At 43.5% G+C, this 17816-nt stretch overlaps 1 protein-coding gene across 1 annotated transcript in view; it reads right to left on the bottom strand.

Moving 5' to 3' along the window:
- The window catches only part of COL23A1 (collagen, type XXIII, alpha 1), a 544452-nt gene that overhangs the window by 55929 nt on the left and 470707 nt on the right, over positions 1–17816 (bottom strand). Inside the window, exons 4-5 of the mRNA XM_006873486.1 lie at positions 4269–4276; positions 2506–2532 (exon numbers count right to left, since the gene is read on the bottom strand). Of these exons, the coding sequence (XP_006873548.1) occupies positions 2506–2532; positions 4269–4276 (35 nt within the window). The remainder of the gene's footprint in view (positions 1–2505; positions 2533–4268; positions 4277–17816) is intronic.

Genomic DNA, 17816 nt, shown 5'->3' with positions numbered 1-17816 from the left:
TCCCAGTGACAGAGGTTCTGGGTGTTCCATGTGACTTCATTTCATTTAAACCACAGCCCTCTGAGGAAGGGAGCTCTGTTATCCCCTTTTTGCAGATAAGGAAACTGAGGCTTAAGGGAACTCAGTGGTTTGTCCGAGGCGCCACAGCTTCAGCTGCCTGGCTGCCTAACTCCACAACCAGACTCCTGTTTGTCACCCACAGGGTCAGTTGGTCATGCTTCTTGTCCCTTGTCTTTCCCAGGAGGAATGGCAGGGATGTGGCAGAGGGTGGAGGAGAGCCTCTGTGGAGGCGGAGCCCTGGCAGCTGGTCTGGAACAGCTGGGAGCTGAATGCACTCTCCTGTCCTGAGAAGAAGACTCTGAACAGCCATCATGCCCTAAGAGACTACAGTCAGAGGGCAGGACTTCTGGTCATCCTGGCAGGGGAAGAGAAGAAGCCAACTCACTCAGCTTCCACTACTTCCTTTGTTATTGTTGTTGAGTGCTGTCAAGCCAGTTCCAACTCAAACGGGGTTCCCAGGCTGTAAATCTTTCTGTTACATGCTCCAGGTTACAGGCTGGGAACAGAAAGCTTCACCTTTCTCCTGAGGAGTGGTTGGTGGGTTTGAACTGCCAACCTTGTGGTTAGCAATCTGGTGCTATCTTACAGACCTACCAGCACTCCATTTCTGTTTGGTCTTAGAAATATATAGGAAAGAATTACCCCATAAGGCACAATGTGATTATGCAATCCTGGGAGTGGTTCTATTAGAAGTTTCCAGGCCTTCTGAGCTGGACCACCAATTGCTGTTCAGTCACCTTCAAGTATGTTAGTGTAGATAACTGTGCTCCCTGAGGGTTTTCAATGATTTATATTTTGGAAGTAGATTGCCAAGTTTTTCTTCCGAGGCATCTCTGGGTAGATTTGAATCACCATCCTTTCGGTTAGAAGCCAAGTACATTACTGTTTGTACCTCCCAGAAACACCAGTCCCAAGATGCAAGGTTAAAAATATTCCAGTGAAAGTCTATGGTTCCCAAAGACGGTTGAAGCACAAAGATGCACAAAGTCTTCAGTGGCTAGGAATGGAGTAGGGCTTGACTCTCGCTTCATCAGGACAAGCTGCTGGGGAACTGTGGTGGAGACCTGACCCCTGAGTGCCCCCCTGCAGGACAAAGGTGGGTCCTAGCTGGTTTTGACATTTCATTCTTCTTCCTCCTGAGTTCTGAAATTCCATCTACAGGGCCATACATTTCTGGTTTGAGCAGCTAGGCTACGTGCTGTCCAGGAGCTGCCCTGCTAGCTGGGCTGCTAGCTGGGCTCTGGGCCCTGCACAGTGCTGTTCTGAGCACTAGGCAAATGTCCCCAAAGTTCTCCTGACTACTGGAGGGCCACGTTGTAACACACTCTGTACTTTATTTACCTGTAACAGTCAACTCCCCAGTCTCATTTAATCTCAATGACAACGCTTCCAGGGAAGCATTCATCAATCCATTTCACAGAGGGTGAAAATGAAGCTCAGAGAGGGTGAGTCCCTTCTGAAAGGTGACACAGTTAGCAGGAGGCAGAGCTGGAATCTCAGGGCTTGGACCCTCCTCCACTGCCATCCAGGAGGACAGCCCCTGCCAAGATTGGGACCACCCTCCTCCACCAACAGCTTGTCCTAATTGTAGATTGTTGTTGTGGTTAAGTGCCATTGAGTCAGTTCTGACTCGTAGTGACCCAGTATAGAGCTTCTAAGAAGCAGCTGGTAGGGTTTTGAACTACCCATCTGTGGTTTGAAGTCCGGTGCTGATCCTATAGCACCACACCAGAAGTCCTGAGTCTTGACAGATCCAGTCATTACAAAGGCCTCTGAATCCACCAAAATCCTATGCTATTGCAGCTTCTGGGCACTAAGGTCACAGAATAACTTAACACCCTAACATGATGGTCCTGCCAGGCTCACCTTCCACTGGGCCAATGTTCACTGCGCTTTCTGATCTATTGGGACTCTAGATTCTATGCTTATGGCTTCTAACCTCTGTGCAGGATGAGACAGCTGCACAATCCCATTTCACCTGACTTCTGATGTGGTGCTCAGTGGCCTGGGCTGAGGACATTGACTCCAAGTGTAAGCTAACTTTTAGGTTTAATTGTAAAAGATTTAAGGTCTAATGATACCATGGAAGCTGCACTGGGACCCACCATTCTCCTTTTTCTGAGGTCTGGGACTGAGTGCCTTCCTGCTCACTGTGACCAGGTTGGTGGCCATGGCTGACCTGAAGGACACTCTTTGGTCCAGGGCTGACCCTCGCTCTGACTGCTGGGTTGGACAGGGAAGCAGTGTCTTTGCCTCCAGGGTAGCAGGGCCACAGACAGTACCTATGCTGCAGAATTCTGCAGACCAGGGTACCCTGTGCCATTTCTACTCAGGAGCAGAGGAGGAGGAAGACAGGAACTTAGGCAGAGGATAAGAAAGACTCAGGGGAAGAATATTGGTTTAAGAGACAAAGGCAAAGAGAGCAAAAAATAAACGGCAAATTACCGGGTAGCCGTCTCGTCCTGATTGCCCCTGTGGTAATTAATACGTCATTAATAATCAGACTTTCAGAAGAAAACCATATGGCAACACTTAGAACTCAGTCAAGGCCCCAGACCCACCCCTGACTCTCAGTGTGGTTTAAAGCAGAGGCTGCTGGTTGGTAACTTACTCCTGGAGTAGGGGTGGGGAAACACCAGGGCTCCAAAAGGTCTAGGGGCAAAAGCACCCGTTTCCTGCCTCCTCTGGCCAGGCTAGTGGTCTACAAGCCATGGGGTTTCCTCAGGGGGCCTGCCCACATTATCCAGGGCACATGGCAAAGACCCGTGGGAACATGGGGTTCCAGAGGGCAGAGTCACAGCCCCCATGACCCAATCAGAAACTGAAAATATTCTTTCAATCAAGGTTGCTGAGGGGTATAGAGAACTGATAATTGGTCCCTCCCTGTTGTCATAGTGACAGAGTGACCCGAAAACCAGAGTCTCAGGAACCTGCAAGAAGGGTTACTCAGTGCTTCTCTGTCCCCCAGAACGGCCCAGGACTGGCTGGGCAGTGACCACTCCAGTGGTCTGTTCAGTTGCAGCTTGAGAATTCTTCATTTGTCTCATACATTTACTATTTTAACAGTCAAATATATAGATATATACATATAAATCCCTCACCAGCCCTCTGCATTACGCACGAGGGCGAGTTCACACAAGCTAGCTTGCATGTGATAGCCAGAAATAACTCAGCAGTGAAAAACTGCTCGTGGCCAATAAATCCCCAATGCGTATTCCCTTGCTTTTTGGCACACTGAGGCGCTGCATGCATTGAAGAGCGCGGATCGGAAGGGTGCCGAATAGGAGATGAATTACGTTAAAAAAGAAAATGGCTCATCTGAAAAGAATCCCTTTAGAAAGTTAATTTTGGCTTCAGATGGCTGTCAATGTGCTTCTTGAATTGATTCATCAGGATTTATCAGGCTCTGAAAAATGGTTGAGATGAATCAAAGCCAGATAGATGACGTGCCCTAGAGACTGACTGGGATCGCCAGGGCTGTTGCTGATTCTGTATTCAGCTCTGCCTCAGCCAGCCAAGGAGCGGTTAGTGGGCTGCCAGCCCCACCTCTTACAACCTTCTCAGACTCTGGAGGCTTATTCCCTCTGCAACCCTCAGACATCCTGGCTGGCTGGCTGGCTGTGTGTGTGTGAGGGCTGAGCAGCCCAGTTTAGGCAGTAAGAAAATACTTAGGCAAACGAGGAAAATGGTGTCCACAATCTAGTGATCAAGCCCTTTTGTCAAAGCATGTGAGGAAAAACATTTGCGAATAGCAACTGTGGCAGAGCATTGAATAAAAATAGGGCAGGGTCAGATTGACTCCTCATAAGTGTGATCTAGTCTATAGAGTGTTTATCAACCAAGAGGATAAGACACGGCTTTGTTCCTAGAAGAAATCCTGGAAGTGAATATAAATCTGCAAATGAAGCAGTAAACAGCTGAAATATATATATAGTGTTTGGATTCCTGTGCACCTTGTTGAGCAAACATCTGGTGAGGACCAGCCATTTCTCTTGGAAGGAGAATGGTTACAGAATACTCCAAGGACTCAAGTCTGTGGAAATCTGTGCTTACATTCATTCATGATTAAATAAAATATATGGCTCTTATTTAGGACTGAGCTCTTTAGGATATACCTCTCTAAACCAAAAAATGTTTTCATAGAAGTGGTAGGAAGAGAACAGAATGTCTTATCTTTTGGAGCAGCGCGTATAGTCCAAGACACTTACTGGAGGACCTGCAAAACACAAGCAAAGAGCACCATCAGGTCACAGGGCGAGGGGGTCCCTCACCCACGCTGGCCCTTCCCTTGGCATGGTTGGGGGCCACCTGTTCCCTCCTCCCATGGCTGTTTTTTGTCATGGTCTTGCAAACAAGTGTCCACCACAAAGCTACCTGGCAGAGTAAAGGGAGGGAAGAAATTCTGAGAGTGACAATAACAATCTCCACCCTTGTTCGTTTACTTATTCATTTAGTGAAGCTGATGATTCTTAAGTTGTGTAGGAATCAGTGTTAGTTGCTGCTGGAAGGAAAAGTATTGGTGTTCACCAGGGGCTGAGACTCAGGGGAGAAATCATTTTGGACAGTGGGAAGGATCTGTGTGGGTGCACAAGGATGTGTAAAGCTGAGCAGACATGTGAGGTGCGCCCAGTCCAAGGTTGGGTGGGGCTGAACTGGGTGTGCACGGGGAAGCTGATGGGGGTGAGTCTAGGAGCACTGGTGGTACTGGGATAGGGCTGATGCAGAAAGTTGAAGAGCAACAATAAGAAGCCCACAGGGGTCTTCACCTCCCGGTTTTCAGAGCATGTTTTGTAGCTATTGTTGCATCGGGATCTTCTCAATGATCTTTCATGAGAGGTGAGATCACCATCCCATTATACAGGGAACAACACAGAGACACAGAGAGAAGGCCACATGGTGCTTATGGGGAGAAGCTAATTCTAACTGGTGGAGGTCTCCTAACTCTCAAACTTCTAAGCACTTTGCAACTAAAAATATGCTGTTGCCAACTACTAATGTCTCTGCTCCCCATTAGACCTTGAACCTGAACTCTGGAGAAGGTGGCAGCAGTCAGAGAACAAATAGGTCATGCCCACCATGAGCCAGGCACCATTACTGGTAAGAAATGAGTCTGAGTACAAAGACCCAACTTACTGCCACCTCATTGATTTGACTCACAGTGACTCTATAGGACAGAACAGAGGATTTCCAAGGCTGTAAATCCTTCCAGAAGTAAGAAGTAGACTGCCACATCTTTCTTCCACGGAGTGGCTGGTGGGTTTGAACTGCTGACCTTTCGGTTAGCAGTCAAACACTTAAACCACAGTGTCACCAGGTTGATGAGTAAAACTCAGAGTCAGAATTCTCATTAAACAGATAGATACTTAGATACTTATCTAAGTGGTTAGATGTTGCTGTTGTTGTGAAGTGCCGTTGAGTCGATTCCGACCCATAGCGACACTGTGTAGGGTTTCCGAGGAGCAGCTGGTGAGCTTGAACTGCCAACCTTGCAGTTCAAATGGCTTTGCAGTCTGGTACATTAACCCACAGTGCCATACCAGGACTCCAAGTGGTTAGATATTTAGGCACTTATCTAAGTGGTTAGATACTTAGATAGTTATCTAAGTGGTAGAATTCTCGCCTTCCATGAGGTAGACCTGGGTTCAATTCCCAGTCAGTGCAACTCATCAGCAGCCACCACTCATCTGCCAGCAGAAGCTTTTGTGTTGCTCTGATGCTGAACAGGTTTCATCAGAGCTTCCAGATTAAAATGATCAATTTCCAAAATAAGCTAAAGAAAACCTGATGGACCACAAGGGTCTAATTTAAGAAAAGATGCACAAGGAACTCCTATAATGAGCCTGGGCTGGGCAGACTCAGGAAGGGAGGAGAGCTGAGTCCAGAGGATGAGAGAGTCTGGATAAGGAAGGGGAAGGGAAGGATGTTGCTGAGATGGAAAGTCAGGCAAATGTTCAGAACATGCTGAGATCGGTGGGCGTTGAAGAGCTAAGAAGGGAAGTCAGGTTGCACAACACTGCGACTGCAGTCAATACCACTGAACTCTATACTTAAAAATGGTTACAGTGGCAAATTCTATCGTTTGTATATTCGGATCAATAAAAAATAAACAAACAAAAACAGAGGTGACTGCTTTCACTGCCTGTAATCCCCCATCTTTTCCTGACTGTCTCTGACTTGAATTCCATCCTTATTGTGCCCTAAAACAACCCTCACCAACGTCTCCAATGACCTGCTTCCATGTCCCTAAATCCAACACATCTTCCTCATGGTCATTTTACTCAGCCTCTGGGCACCCACACTGCTCCTCATGCTCCTTTTCATATTTCTCTTCCCTGGTTTCCAAAATGTCACATTCTTCCTACTTCCCTGGCTGCTCTGCCTTAGCGACCTAGTCTCCCCTACCAGCCTTCCCTGTGAGAGCCACTCCAGGCTGGAGGTTAGACATTCTTCTCTTCAGTTCTCTCATCTGTTCATTGAGTCTCTTCTCTCTCATCTTTCCTGAGGATCTCCCCCATGTTCATAACGACAGCATGCAAACAAGTCCCAAACAGACCTCCCCTGAACAGACCGTGCCTCTGACTCCCAAACTCCCTCTTCTAGTTGTCTATTTGACAGTTCCCTTTGAGTAATGAAAACAGATCAGACAAATGTTAAAAATCACACTCCTGGTCTTCTGCTCCCAAACTGGCTTCCAGAGTGCCTGATCTCAGAGAATAGCATCATCTTCAATCCAGGTATGTAATCCCGAAAGTAAAGAGTCACCCTCAAAATTCTCACTGGAATCTACTGGCATATCTGTTGTTTGTTCCTCTGGAATCCATCCACATATCTCTCTCCCTCCAATAGCATAATTCTAACCCATGTTACTCTCATCCCCTGTCTATTGCAGTAACTTCCCAACTGGCCTCCCTCGTCCTTCATTCCACAGCTATTTGTAATGGTGGGTCCATGGTACAATTCTCACCTCCCATGTGGGAGACCCAACTTTGATTCCCGGTCAATGCATCTTATGTAGCTATCACATGTTTGCCATCAGAAGATTGTGTGTTGCTGTGATGCTAAGTATGTGTGTGTATGTGTTGGGGGGAGACAGAGGAGGGGCCTTCCAGAGGCAGTGGTGGGGTGGGCAGATGGGGCAGGACCTGGTTGGTCATTTGTAGGACTTTATCTTTTCTCTTAATTGGGAGCCCTTGCAGGCAGGTTAAAAATGATCAAAACCCCATCAACGTCCAAGAGGAAAATTCTTTAATAACCGTAGAGAGGGGAAGGCTTTTTTTAATCTACAGCTCCTGATCCAAAAGTCATGAAAGAAAAATATGGATTGAAGATGATGCTGTTCCCTGAGATCAGCCACTCAGGAAGCCAGTTTGTGGGCAGAAGACCATGAGTGTGGTTTTGGACATTTGTTTGATCTGTTTTCATTAATCAAGGGAGATGTCAAATAGGCAACTAGAAGAGGGAGTCAGAGGCATGGTCTGTTCAGGGGAGGTCTGCTTGGAACTGACTCATCAGCATGCTGTCGTTATGAACATGGGGGAGATGTACAGAGGTAAGGGGGCACAATTCAATCCATAACAAATATTATGCAATTCTGAAAAAGATGGGAGAAGTTCTATATGTACTGATGTGGAATATCTCCAAGGTATATTGCTAAGCTAAAAAAAAAAAAAAAAAGATGTGAAATAGTATGTATAATATGCAATCATTTGTGCTACCAAAAAAACAAAACAAAAAAACAAACAAAAACAGAGTATCTGTAGACTTTTGTTTTATAAACAGAGAACATTTCCAGATGTGGACACAAGGCAATGGTCATTGGGGTTGCCCCTGAGATGAGGAGCAGAGAGGCCAGCAGATAGGAGAGGTGTGGAGACTGACATTTCCCCACCCACTCTTCTTTATCATTGGATACATGTGTATGTCTTACCACCTCAGCAAAATCAGTAAGACTTCATTTGAAAGAGAAAGCTCTGTGACTTTGTCTGGGTCTCCTCCCAGCCTCTGCTGCCTGTTTTCACACTCACATCCAAGCTCCCATCAAGAAAGCTCAGATTGAGATTACTATGGTAAAGGCCTAGGTCCAAGAGTAGAATGCTAGGGCCCCAGTGAGGGTACAGCCCGAGGAGAGGTTGGAGGAGCAATAGGATCACTATCACTTCCAGAGTCTTATCATGTTCGGGGACTCCTGGGCCTGCTCTAGCCAGACGGTCTCATTTAATCTCTGCTGCAATCTTAACCAGTTGCTGTCAAGTCAGCTCTACCTTCTGGTGACCCTATGTGTGTTAGAGCAGAACTGTGCTCCATAGGGCTTACGATGGTTGAGTTTTTCGTAGTTGATCATCAGTTCTTTCTTCTGAGTTACCTCTTGGTGGACTTGAACTTCTAAACTTTTGGTTAGCAATCTAACATGTTAACCATTTGCCCTACCCAAGGACTCCACTGAAATCTGCAGGTGCATTTTACAGATTAAAGAAACTGAGGTTCAGACAGGTTAACATGACTAGGGTCACATTCCCCTCAGACCTTTGCAGGACTGGAACCCAGCAGTCTGACCTAACTTCCTGAGCCTAACAGAAGAGGTGAGGAGAAACTGTTCCAGAAGAAAGAGTTCTAATGTTTACTGAGTTTCCATGAGGGTGCACAGTGTGTTGGTGTATGTGAGATCACACAGGTAGTGAGGTCAGGCAGTCCAGGCCTGAAATAACCCTGTGGGACCCCCCATCCTCAGTGGCCAGAGTGGGAACAGTGGCATTCTGGAGATTGGTCACATTGTTGGGTTGTTGTTATGTGCTGTTGAGTTGGTTCTAACTCATTGCGGTCCTGTATAGGATTTCCGAGGAGTGGCTGGTGAGTTTGAACCACCAACCTTGTGGTTCAAATTGACCTTGTGATCCAGTGCTTTATCCTACAGTGCCATATCAGGACACCATTGTTGGATGATACAGACCAAATCTAGCCCATCCACAAGACTCCCAACTCCCCTAGCCTCCCTCTTCTCTCAGTTTCCATAGTTTCCATGGGACCAGGCCACCATTTCTTCCCACCAGCATCATTACTACAACCCTAGCCAGACTCCTCCTTCTAGGCATCAAACTTGAATGTTGGAATGACATGAATTTTGGGAGAGGGTCGAATGTTATGGATTGAATTGTGTCCCCCCAAGAATATGTGTTGGAATACCTGTCATGATTTGACGCACTGTAGTGACCTGCCATAATGCAATCTAACATTATTCATGAGGTCATACCAGTGTAAAGTGGGTCCTAAACTTAATCACTTCTGAGTTATGAAAAGAGAAAGATTAGATACAGATATAACCTCATACTCGGAAAACCAGATGTCATGTGAGAGCCAACAAAGAGCACAAGGAAGACCCAAAACTCTTGCAAGAGAGGAATAAACAGGGTCAGGAGCCTAATGTGGACTTTTAATCTTCAGAGCTATCAGAAAATAAATCTATGTTCTTTAAAACCACATGCTTACGGCATCTCAGTTACAGCAGCAACATGTTCATCCTAAGACACCATCCTAACAGCCAGAGGGACCTTTCAAAAAATGTCTGGTCCCTTTCCAGGACTTCCCATTGCACTTGAAGTAAAATTCAAACAGCTGTCCTGCATGGCCCTAGACACCATACCGACCTCCCTCTGCTCCCCACTTGTCTCAGTTCTCAGTGGCACCAATTCTTTTCCCCACAGGACATTCCCATTCGCTGAGTTCTCCTGGCCAGCTGGCTTCAAGTTCTCCACAACAGTGACATCTGAAAGCAGCTCCACCCTTTGCCCTCATTGATTTCTATCACAACTTTCCTTCCAAGTATTTACTGCCATATGTGGCTAGTAAATTAGTTTATTTGTTGTTTATTGCCTGCATGGCACAGCAAGTTGACTCCCTGAGAGCCAAGACCCTGGCAGTCTGGGTCACTTCTGTGATTCAAAGGCCTAGAACAGTGCATTGTGGGCACAAAGCACTTAGTAAATCGGTGCTAGATGGTGGAAGGCCAACAAGGGCAGCAGAGCCAGCTGCCAGGTAGACCTTTCTCCCCGACATCTTATGCTTCTGTTATAAAGCTGCCACAGCCTCTGGATGCAAGTAGAGCACAGGAGTGATGCAATGGAGGTGGCAGAGCTGGGCTCAGTTTCTGGGATCCTGTTTAGAGAGTTCAGCTGGCTGCGGGGCCTTCAGAGGACCAAGGGGCAGCCCCTCCTCAGGCTTGGCCCATGAGTACGTTATACGCCTGGCCCTTCTGCACACCGTTTTCAAACATGTGTTTCAGGCCTGGCTCAATCCACTAGCTTTGCTGTCAGGAATTGGGAGCAATTAAATAAGAGCCAGATGACTTGGGAAATAACAGTGGGTCTGAGGGAGAAGACAATTTGATGGTTCTGTGGCCTCTAACTGTACTGATGTGGCCTGGCAGGTTGTCCTGAGTCTGGAATAACACCCATGTCCATGCCCACCTCGGGTTAGGAAAGAAGAGGATGCATAAGCTGCTTGTCTGTTACCTAGTGCTTCAGGAACAGAAATGCCACAGTTGGGTGGCTTTACTGAATAGAAATTTACTTTTTCATAATTCAGGAGTCTAGAAATATGAATTCAGAGCATGGCTCTAGCGGGAAGTCCTTCCTTGTCTATCTATTTCAACTTCTAGTTGTTGTTTAGTGCATTTCTGACTCATATTGAACCTGTACAGGGTTTCTGAGGAGTGGTTGGTGGGTTTGAACCGCTGACCTGTGGTTAGCAGTCCAGTGCTGATCTTACAGTGCCACACCAGGACTCCTGGGCTTGTAGATGCATCTGCCTACATTATCTATTTTTCTCTTCCCCTTGTGTGTATCTCTGTGTTTATTTTGCTCTTTTTATAACTCAGATGTGATTAGGTTTAGGGCCCACCCTACTCTGGTATGACCTCAGCTGATTAATTACATTAGAATGCATTGTGGAAAGTAATTACAGAGCATTATATTAGATGTGAGGTGATTACAGAGTCCCTAAATGGTGCAAATGGCTAATGCAGTCTGCTGCTAACCTAAGACTGGAGGTTCATGTCCACCCAGAGACATCTCAGAAGAAAGGCCTGTTGTCTACTTCTGAAAAATCAGTCATCGAAAACCCTATAGTGCACAATTCTACTTTGACACATGAGGCTGCCATAAGCCAAGGTTCACTTAAAGGCAATCTATTTTTAAAAAGTCATTACATCATATTAGATTATATTATGGAAGGCAGTAGGCTATATCTGAGACCAACTAACGGTATGACATTGTAGAATAAGCACTGGACTGCTAATTGCAAGGCTGGCAATTCAAACCTACCAGCCACTCCTTGGAAATCTTATACAGGGTTGCTACGAGCCTGAAGGGACTCAAAGACACTTAACAACAACAACAACAACCATGCTATAACAGCAATTAGTGTTTGGCCAAACCCCTGGAAACTATACCCTATCCAAGTTGACATGTAAAATTAACACTTTTACTCAGTGTTGATAGAAAGCAGAGGGGTTGGTGGGAAACCACAATGCCTAGGGGGAGCTCTGAGACCTCTGACTTCTCTCTTGCATGGCTCCCAAAGACCATCTTCTGACTTCCTTGAAAAGCAAACTGGGGAGAATAATTCCCATGTAATAATAATAATGAGTTGGTGAGCCAAGCGCTTAACTCCAACTTCAGACTCTGGCTCTAATTGTGCCAATTGTGTAAAGGGCGTAAAATCCTAGCTAGTGAGATATCGATCCTAAGCAAGTACCAGTTGTCTTCAAGGTAGAGTTGCCTTTGTATTTAGAATTTCACCATTTTTACTGTGAGAAATAATTCTCCAGATGGACATCTTCAGGAATAAGGGGGTTCAGGAAGTTCAATTAGCAAATTGTAATTGTTGGCTGGTTTAGCAACAGGGGCCCATGCACCTGGGGTATGTGATTGGGATGAACTGGGGGAGCGGGAAGGGAACCCATTCAAGAAGTAAAAACTTTAAAATAAGAATGCAAACATCAAAAGGAAATAGGTGACATCCAGGAATATTGTTCTGTACTCAGTCCCCAAATTACTCAGCCAATGAGGAATTGGGGGAAGAACTTTCAAATTAGGTGATAAAGATGCTTGTAAAATGGTCAGGAGGAGAGTCTGCCCATCTTGTCTTCTGGGTTTGGTACGCAATTTTGCATAATTGAATAATTAAGTCTCACTCTTGTTAAGATGAGTACAGATTCAATTCCTGAGCGTTGTCAGTAAGCACTCGTGATAACTCATCGGTGACCTTATATGGGCTAAGGTGGTCCGCCCAGTTCTCTCTTTGGAGATGCATGGGGTAAGTTCCTAGTCGGGGATTTGTACCAACCCACAGGTTACCAAAAGGAACCGAGGGGTATGGATAACATTTCTCACATTGCTAAGTTGTGTCAGGGTGTAGATCTCTTTCCGTTCACTCTACTTGTAGTTTATTGAAATTTTTTAATATGTAGATTATTGTTTTTCAGTAGATTTGGGAAGTTTTCAGCCATTATCTTTTCAAATATTTTCTTTTGTTCCTTTCTCCTTTCTTTCTGGTACTCACATTACGCATATGTTAGTGAATTTAAAGGTGGCTCTGTTCAATTCTATTTTCTCTTTGTTCTCTGGATTGCATCATCTCTAAATCAGTAGATTCTTTTGCCCATTCAAATCTATTGTTGAGTACCTTTGGTGATTTTTTTCATTTTACTGTACTTCCCAATTCCAGAATTTCCATTTGGTTCTTGTTAGCAATTCTGTGTCTTTATTCATATTCTTTATTTAATAAGACATTGTCTTCATAGCTTTACTTTTTAAAGTATGATTTCCTTTAGTTCTTTGAACATATTTATAATTGCTATTAAAATTTTTTTTTTTTAAATTGTGAACTGAGTGATAGTTTACATGGGAGAACATGGCTTTACACCATCGTTTCATTGCAATAATTACAATCACCTCCGTGCATCATCATTCAACAGTATTTGCTTCCATTTCTTCTGTTTTTCTTTTTATAATTGTTATTTTGATTCATTTTACAGGTAATTTTTATTAACTGTTTTTTGATTGTATACACAAGTTCCAGTTTCTTTGTATGCCTCATAACATTCTGTTGGAAACTTCGACATTTTTGATGACTATATTGTAATAACTCTGGATATCATTTCCCTTTCTCCTTTCCCCAGGGTTCCCACCGCCCCCCCAACCCAAGAAAAATGAGATTGATTGTGAGAGCCCAAGCTTAAAGAATCGATTAAAAAACAAACAAACTATGTCTGAACAGGAACTCTGAGGCATCACTAAACCCTAGCAACTCCCAGGGCACTACTTCTTTCCTACCTGTGACAAAGTCAGCCATGAGAATTCCTTTTCCAAATCTCCCCAAAAGGACTCTGATTGGTTAGCTTGCATTTAGTATCTATTCCTGCTCCAATTGTTTGTCAGGGAAGCTTCAGGCAAATTTTTTTGAGGTTATTAAATGTATTTCTCTTAAAATTTATTTGCATGTACATAAACATGTTTATGGGACAGTCTTACCAAAACACTTGGCATAGCAATCATCGCTCCTGTTCAGTGACACTGATTATATTCATCATGTAACTCAGCTATTGTCCTGAGGCTTGTTTTCATTGTCTGCTTGTTTACTTGGCCAGGCTGTTTTAGTGAAGTTTATCTCACCCCACATTGTGAAGCCATTGATGTCACTGCTCAGAGGATACAGGCTCGGAGAGCACCCTAGGATGACAGTAGTTTTAGCAGTACTGTGTGGATTGTCTTTTTCCTTCATCTGTCTCATTTGGTGTTTCACCCCTACCTGTTAGGTCCACTAATTGTTGGCTAACTGCTTCTACTGGTTTTGACAATGCCCTGGGAGCATAAATTGCTCAGTAGTCTGATCCAATTAAATTCAGCAGAGGTAGTTTTTGAGGCCAGTCTTTGAGGTTTGTTCTGACCTCAGGAGGGATCTTCTTAGCTGTCTCTTTCCATAGTTCCTTCTGGTGAACTAGCTCCTCTGTGGTTTAGACTGTTGCTCTTAATTAAGAGGAGTTATTGTTTTCAAGAGTGCCCTTAGGCCTAAATTTCCCTGAATTCTGTTTCAAATAAAATCAGTTCCTTTGGGGATAGCTTTGGAGTTCTTTTTACTTAAGGACTACAACTTCCTGAGTGCAGGCTCAGAGCCATACTATGGAAACCAGTTGGGACAGGAGCCTCTGATCTTCTTGACTTGCTTCTCCAGGTGTGGAACTTGTGCTTTATGAGAGAGCTCAAGTAAGGACAACTTGGCACTGTAGGATAAGCACTGGACCACAAGGTCAGTTTGAACTACAAGGTCGGAAGTTCAAACCTACCAGCTATTCCTTGGAAACCTTATGTTGTTGTTACGTGGCATTGAGTTGGTACTGACCCATAGCGAACGAAACCCATAGCACAGCAGAACGAAACATTGTCCTATCCTGGGCCAACCTCACTACTGTTGCCACGTTTGAGTCAATCGATGCTGCCACTTGGCCAATCCATCTCTTTGGAGGTCTTCCTCTTTTTCTCTGACCCTCCACTTTACCAAACATGATATCCTTTTCCAGTGACTGGTCCCTCCTGACAATATGTCTGAAGTATGAGAGACGAAGTTTGGCCATCTTGGCCTCTAAGGTGCACTCTGGCTGCACTTCTTCCAAAACGGATCTATTGGTTCTTCTGGCAGTCCATAGCACTTTCAATACTCTCCTCCAACACCGCAACTCAAAAGCATCAATTCTTCTACAGTCTTCCTTATTCACTGTCCAGCTTTTGCATGCATATGAGATTATTGTAAATACCATGGCTTGGGTCAGGCGCATGTTAGTCCTCAAGCTGACATCTTTGCTCTTCAACACTTTAAAAAGGTCTTGTGCAGCAGATTTGCCTAATGCAATATGTCCTTTGATTTCTTGATTGCTGTTTCCATGAGTGTTGATAGTTAATCCAAGAAGAATGAAGTCCTTGACAACTTCAATCTTTTCTCCATTGATAAGAATGTTGTTTATTGGTCCAGTGGTGAGGAGTTTTGTTTTCTTGACATTGAGATGTAATCCATACTGAAGGCTGTGTTGTTTGATCTTCATCAGTAACTGTTTTAAATCCTCTTCACTTTCAGCAAGCAAGGTTGTATCATCTGCATATCGCAGGTTGTTAATGAGTCTTCCTCCAATCCTTATGCCATGTTTTTCTTCATATAATCCAGCTTCTCGGATTATTTGCTCAGCATATAGGTTGAATAAGTATGGTGAAAGAATACAACCCTGTTGCACACTTTTCTTAGTTTTAAACCATTCAGTGTTCCCATGTTCTGTTCGAACAACTGCTTCTTGGTCCAGGCACAGATTCCTCATGAGCACCATTAAGTGTTCTGGAATACTCATACTTTGCAATGCTGTCCATAGCTTGTCATGATTCACACAATCAAAAGCCTTTGTGTAGTCAATAAAGCACAGGTAAACATCTTTCCAATATTTTCTGCTTTCAGCCAAGATCCATCGGACATCAGCAATGATATCCTTCATTCCATGGCCTCTTCTCAATTTGGCTTGAACCTCTGGAAGTTCTCTGTCATTGCATGATTGTAGCCGTTTCTGTATTACCTTTAGTAAAACTTTACTTGCATGGCATATCAAAGAGATTGTCCGATGATTTCCGCATTCCGTTGGGTTACCTCTCTTTGGAAAGGGCACAAATATGGATCTCTTCCAATCAGTTGCCCAGATAGTTGTCTTCCAAATTTCTTGGCAGAGATGAGTGAGTACCTCCTGTGCTTTCTCACTTTCTTGAAAGATCTCAATTTTTATTCCATCAATTCCTGGTACCTTGTTCTTTGCCAATTTCTTCAATGCACCTTGGACTTCTTCAGTATTATTGGCTATTGATCATATGCTGCCTCTTGAAATGGTTGAACATTAACCATTTCCTTTTAGTACAGTGACTCTGTGTATTCCTTCCATCTTCTCTTGATGCTTTCTGCATCATTCAATAATTTGCCCAGTGAATCTTTCAATAATGAAAGTTGAGGCTTGAATTTTTTCTTCAGTTCCCCCGGCTTGAGAAATGCTGAGTCGCAATGAGTTGGAACCAACTCAATGGCACTTAATAACAACATTATCGGTCTACTTCACCTCGAGCAATGCCTCTGTCATGTGGTGGGGGCTATACTCACCAGGAGCCTAGCTCCTTAAATTTAGAATTGGATGACATGAGAAATGCTGGTGGCTTAAAGGTAACCCCTAATGGAAGCTGAGGGGTAAGGGAACACATTGTCTTTCAAACATTAACCTGGAATTATGAAGCTGACTTGGGGGAGTTGGGAAGAAGTAGGTTATGGCTCAGATTCTTCCTGTTCTTACCAAGTTTTACTAGATTTTCTTGAATAAATATTTCTTCATTTGTTGCATGCCCTCAGGACAATTTCCAGGGACTTTAAATGATTGTGTTTTTTCATAGTTTTGGACAGTTTTGCTGAAGAGAGGGCCCTGGAGCTGTTCATATTACCATCCTAGAAGTGGTACTCACCACCATCATTTTAAAACGTTTTTATTATTCCAAGAAGAAACACTGTGACCTTGCTCATCTTTCCCTAGGCCCTGACAACCACTAATACTTTCTGTCGTGAACTTTCTATTCTGGATATTTCATATGCATGGAATAATACAGTTATCATCATGACTGGTTTCTTTAATTTACAGGTTCATCCATGTTGTAGCATGTATCAATACTTACTTCATTCCTTTTTACAGTGCTGAGTAATATCCCATTGCATGGCTATACCACAATTTTGTTTATCCATTCATTGACTGATGAACATTTTTGGCTATTATGAATAATGTTGTTAAGAACATTCATGTAATAAAAAAATGTGTTTGAACATATGTTTTCACTACATTTGGGTATATACCTAAAAGTAAAATTAGTGGGTCACAAATAACTCTATGTTTTAATATCTTGAGCAAGTTTCAGATTATTTTTCAAAGTGACACACCATTTTATAACCCCATCAGCAATATACAATGGTTCAAATAAAAAAAGAAAATATTTCAGTTTTCAATATTCAGGGCTTGAACACAGCAGTTTATATTCCCATTCCAAATTTTTATGCAAGTTACTTAGTGACATTGGTTATATTTTTCACAATGTGTGAACATTCTTATTATTTCTGTTTCTTTGTTTTTTTTTTCTCGTTTTTTTGTTTCTATTAATTTAGTTTCTCTGCCTTCTTACTCTGCCATCTTTGTTTTTAAAGTAATTGCTGACTCTTTGGTCTCATATGGAGGGATATCTCAGGGCAGGACTCCCAGAGAGTCCTTTAGTCTCAGCCACTTTAGTTAGTCTGCCTTTAAAATAAAAAAAAAAAAGAGAAATTCAAGGTTATGTTCCACATTTTTCTACCATGCTACTGTCTATCTTTTTGATTTAGTCATCCTAGTGGGCCTTTCATGTGGTTTTGATTTTACATTCAATTGTCCAACATCTTTGAATTGTCATGGCATCGTTCTCAAAAATAAGATGTCAGTAAATGTAAGCATTTTCTTTTGGGCTTTCAAATCTTTTCCATTGATTTAGTGCCTATCCTTTGCCATTACCACACTATCTTGATTATTGTAGCTTTGTATTAATTTTTAAAATTGTGAGTGTGAGCCCTTTAACTGTGCTTTTCTTTTTCAAGATGTTTCAGTATTTAAAAATCCCTTGCATTTCCATGTAAAGTATAGGATTGTCTGTTACTTTCTGGAAAAAAAAAAA

Source organism: Chrysochloris asiatica, unplaced genomic scaffold (genome assembly GCF_000296735.1).
Source record: "Chrysochloris asiatica unplaced genomic scaffold, ChrAsi1.0 scaffold00242, whole genome shotgun sequence".
NCBI lineage: Eukaryota > Metazoa > Chordata > Mammalia > Afrosoricida > Chrysochloridae > Chrysochloris > Chrysochloris asiatica.
The sequence above is the reverse complement of the archived record's forward strand: the minus strand, read 5'-3'. Positions and strand labels throughout refer to the sequence as shown.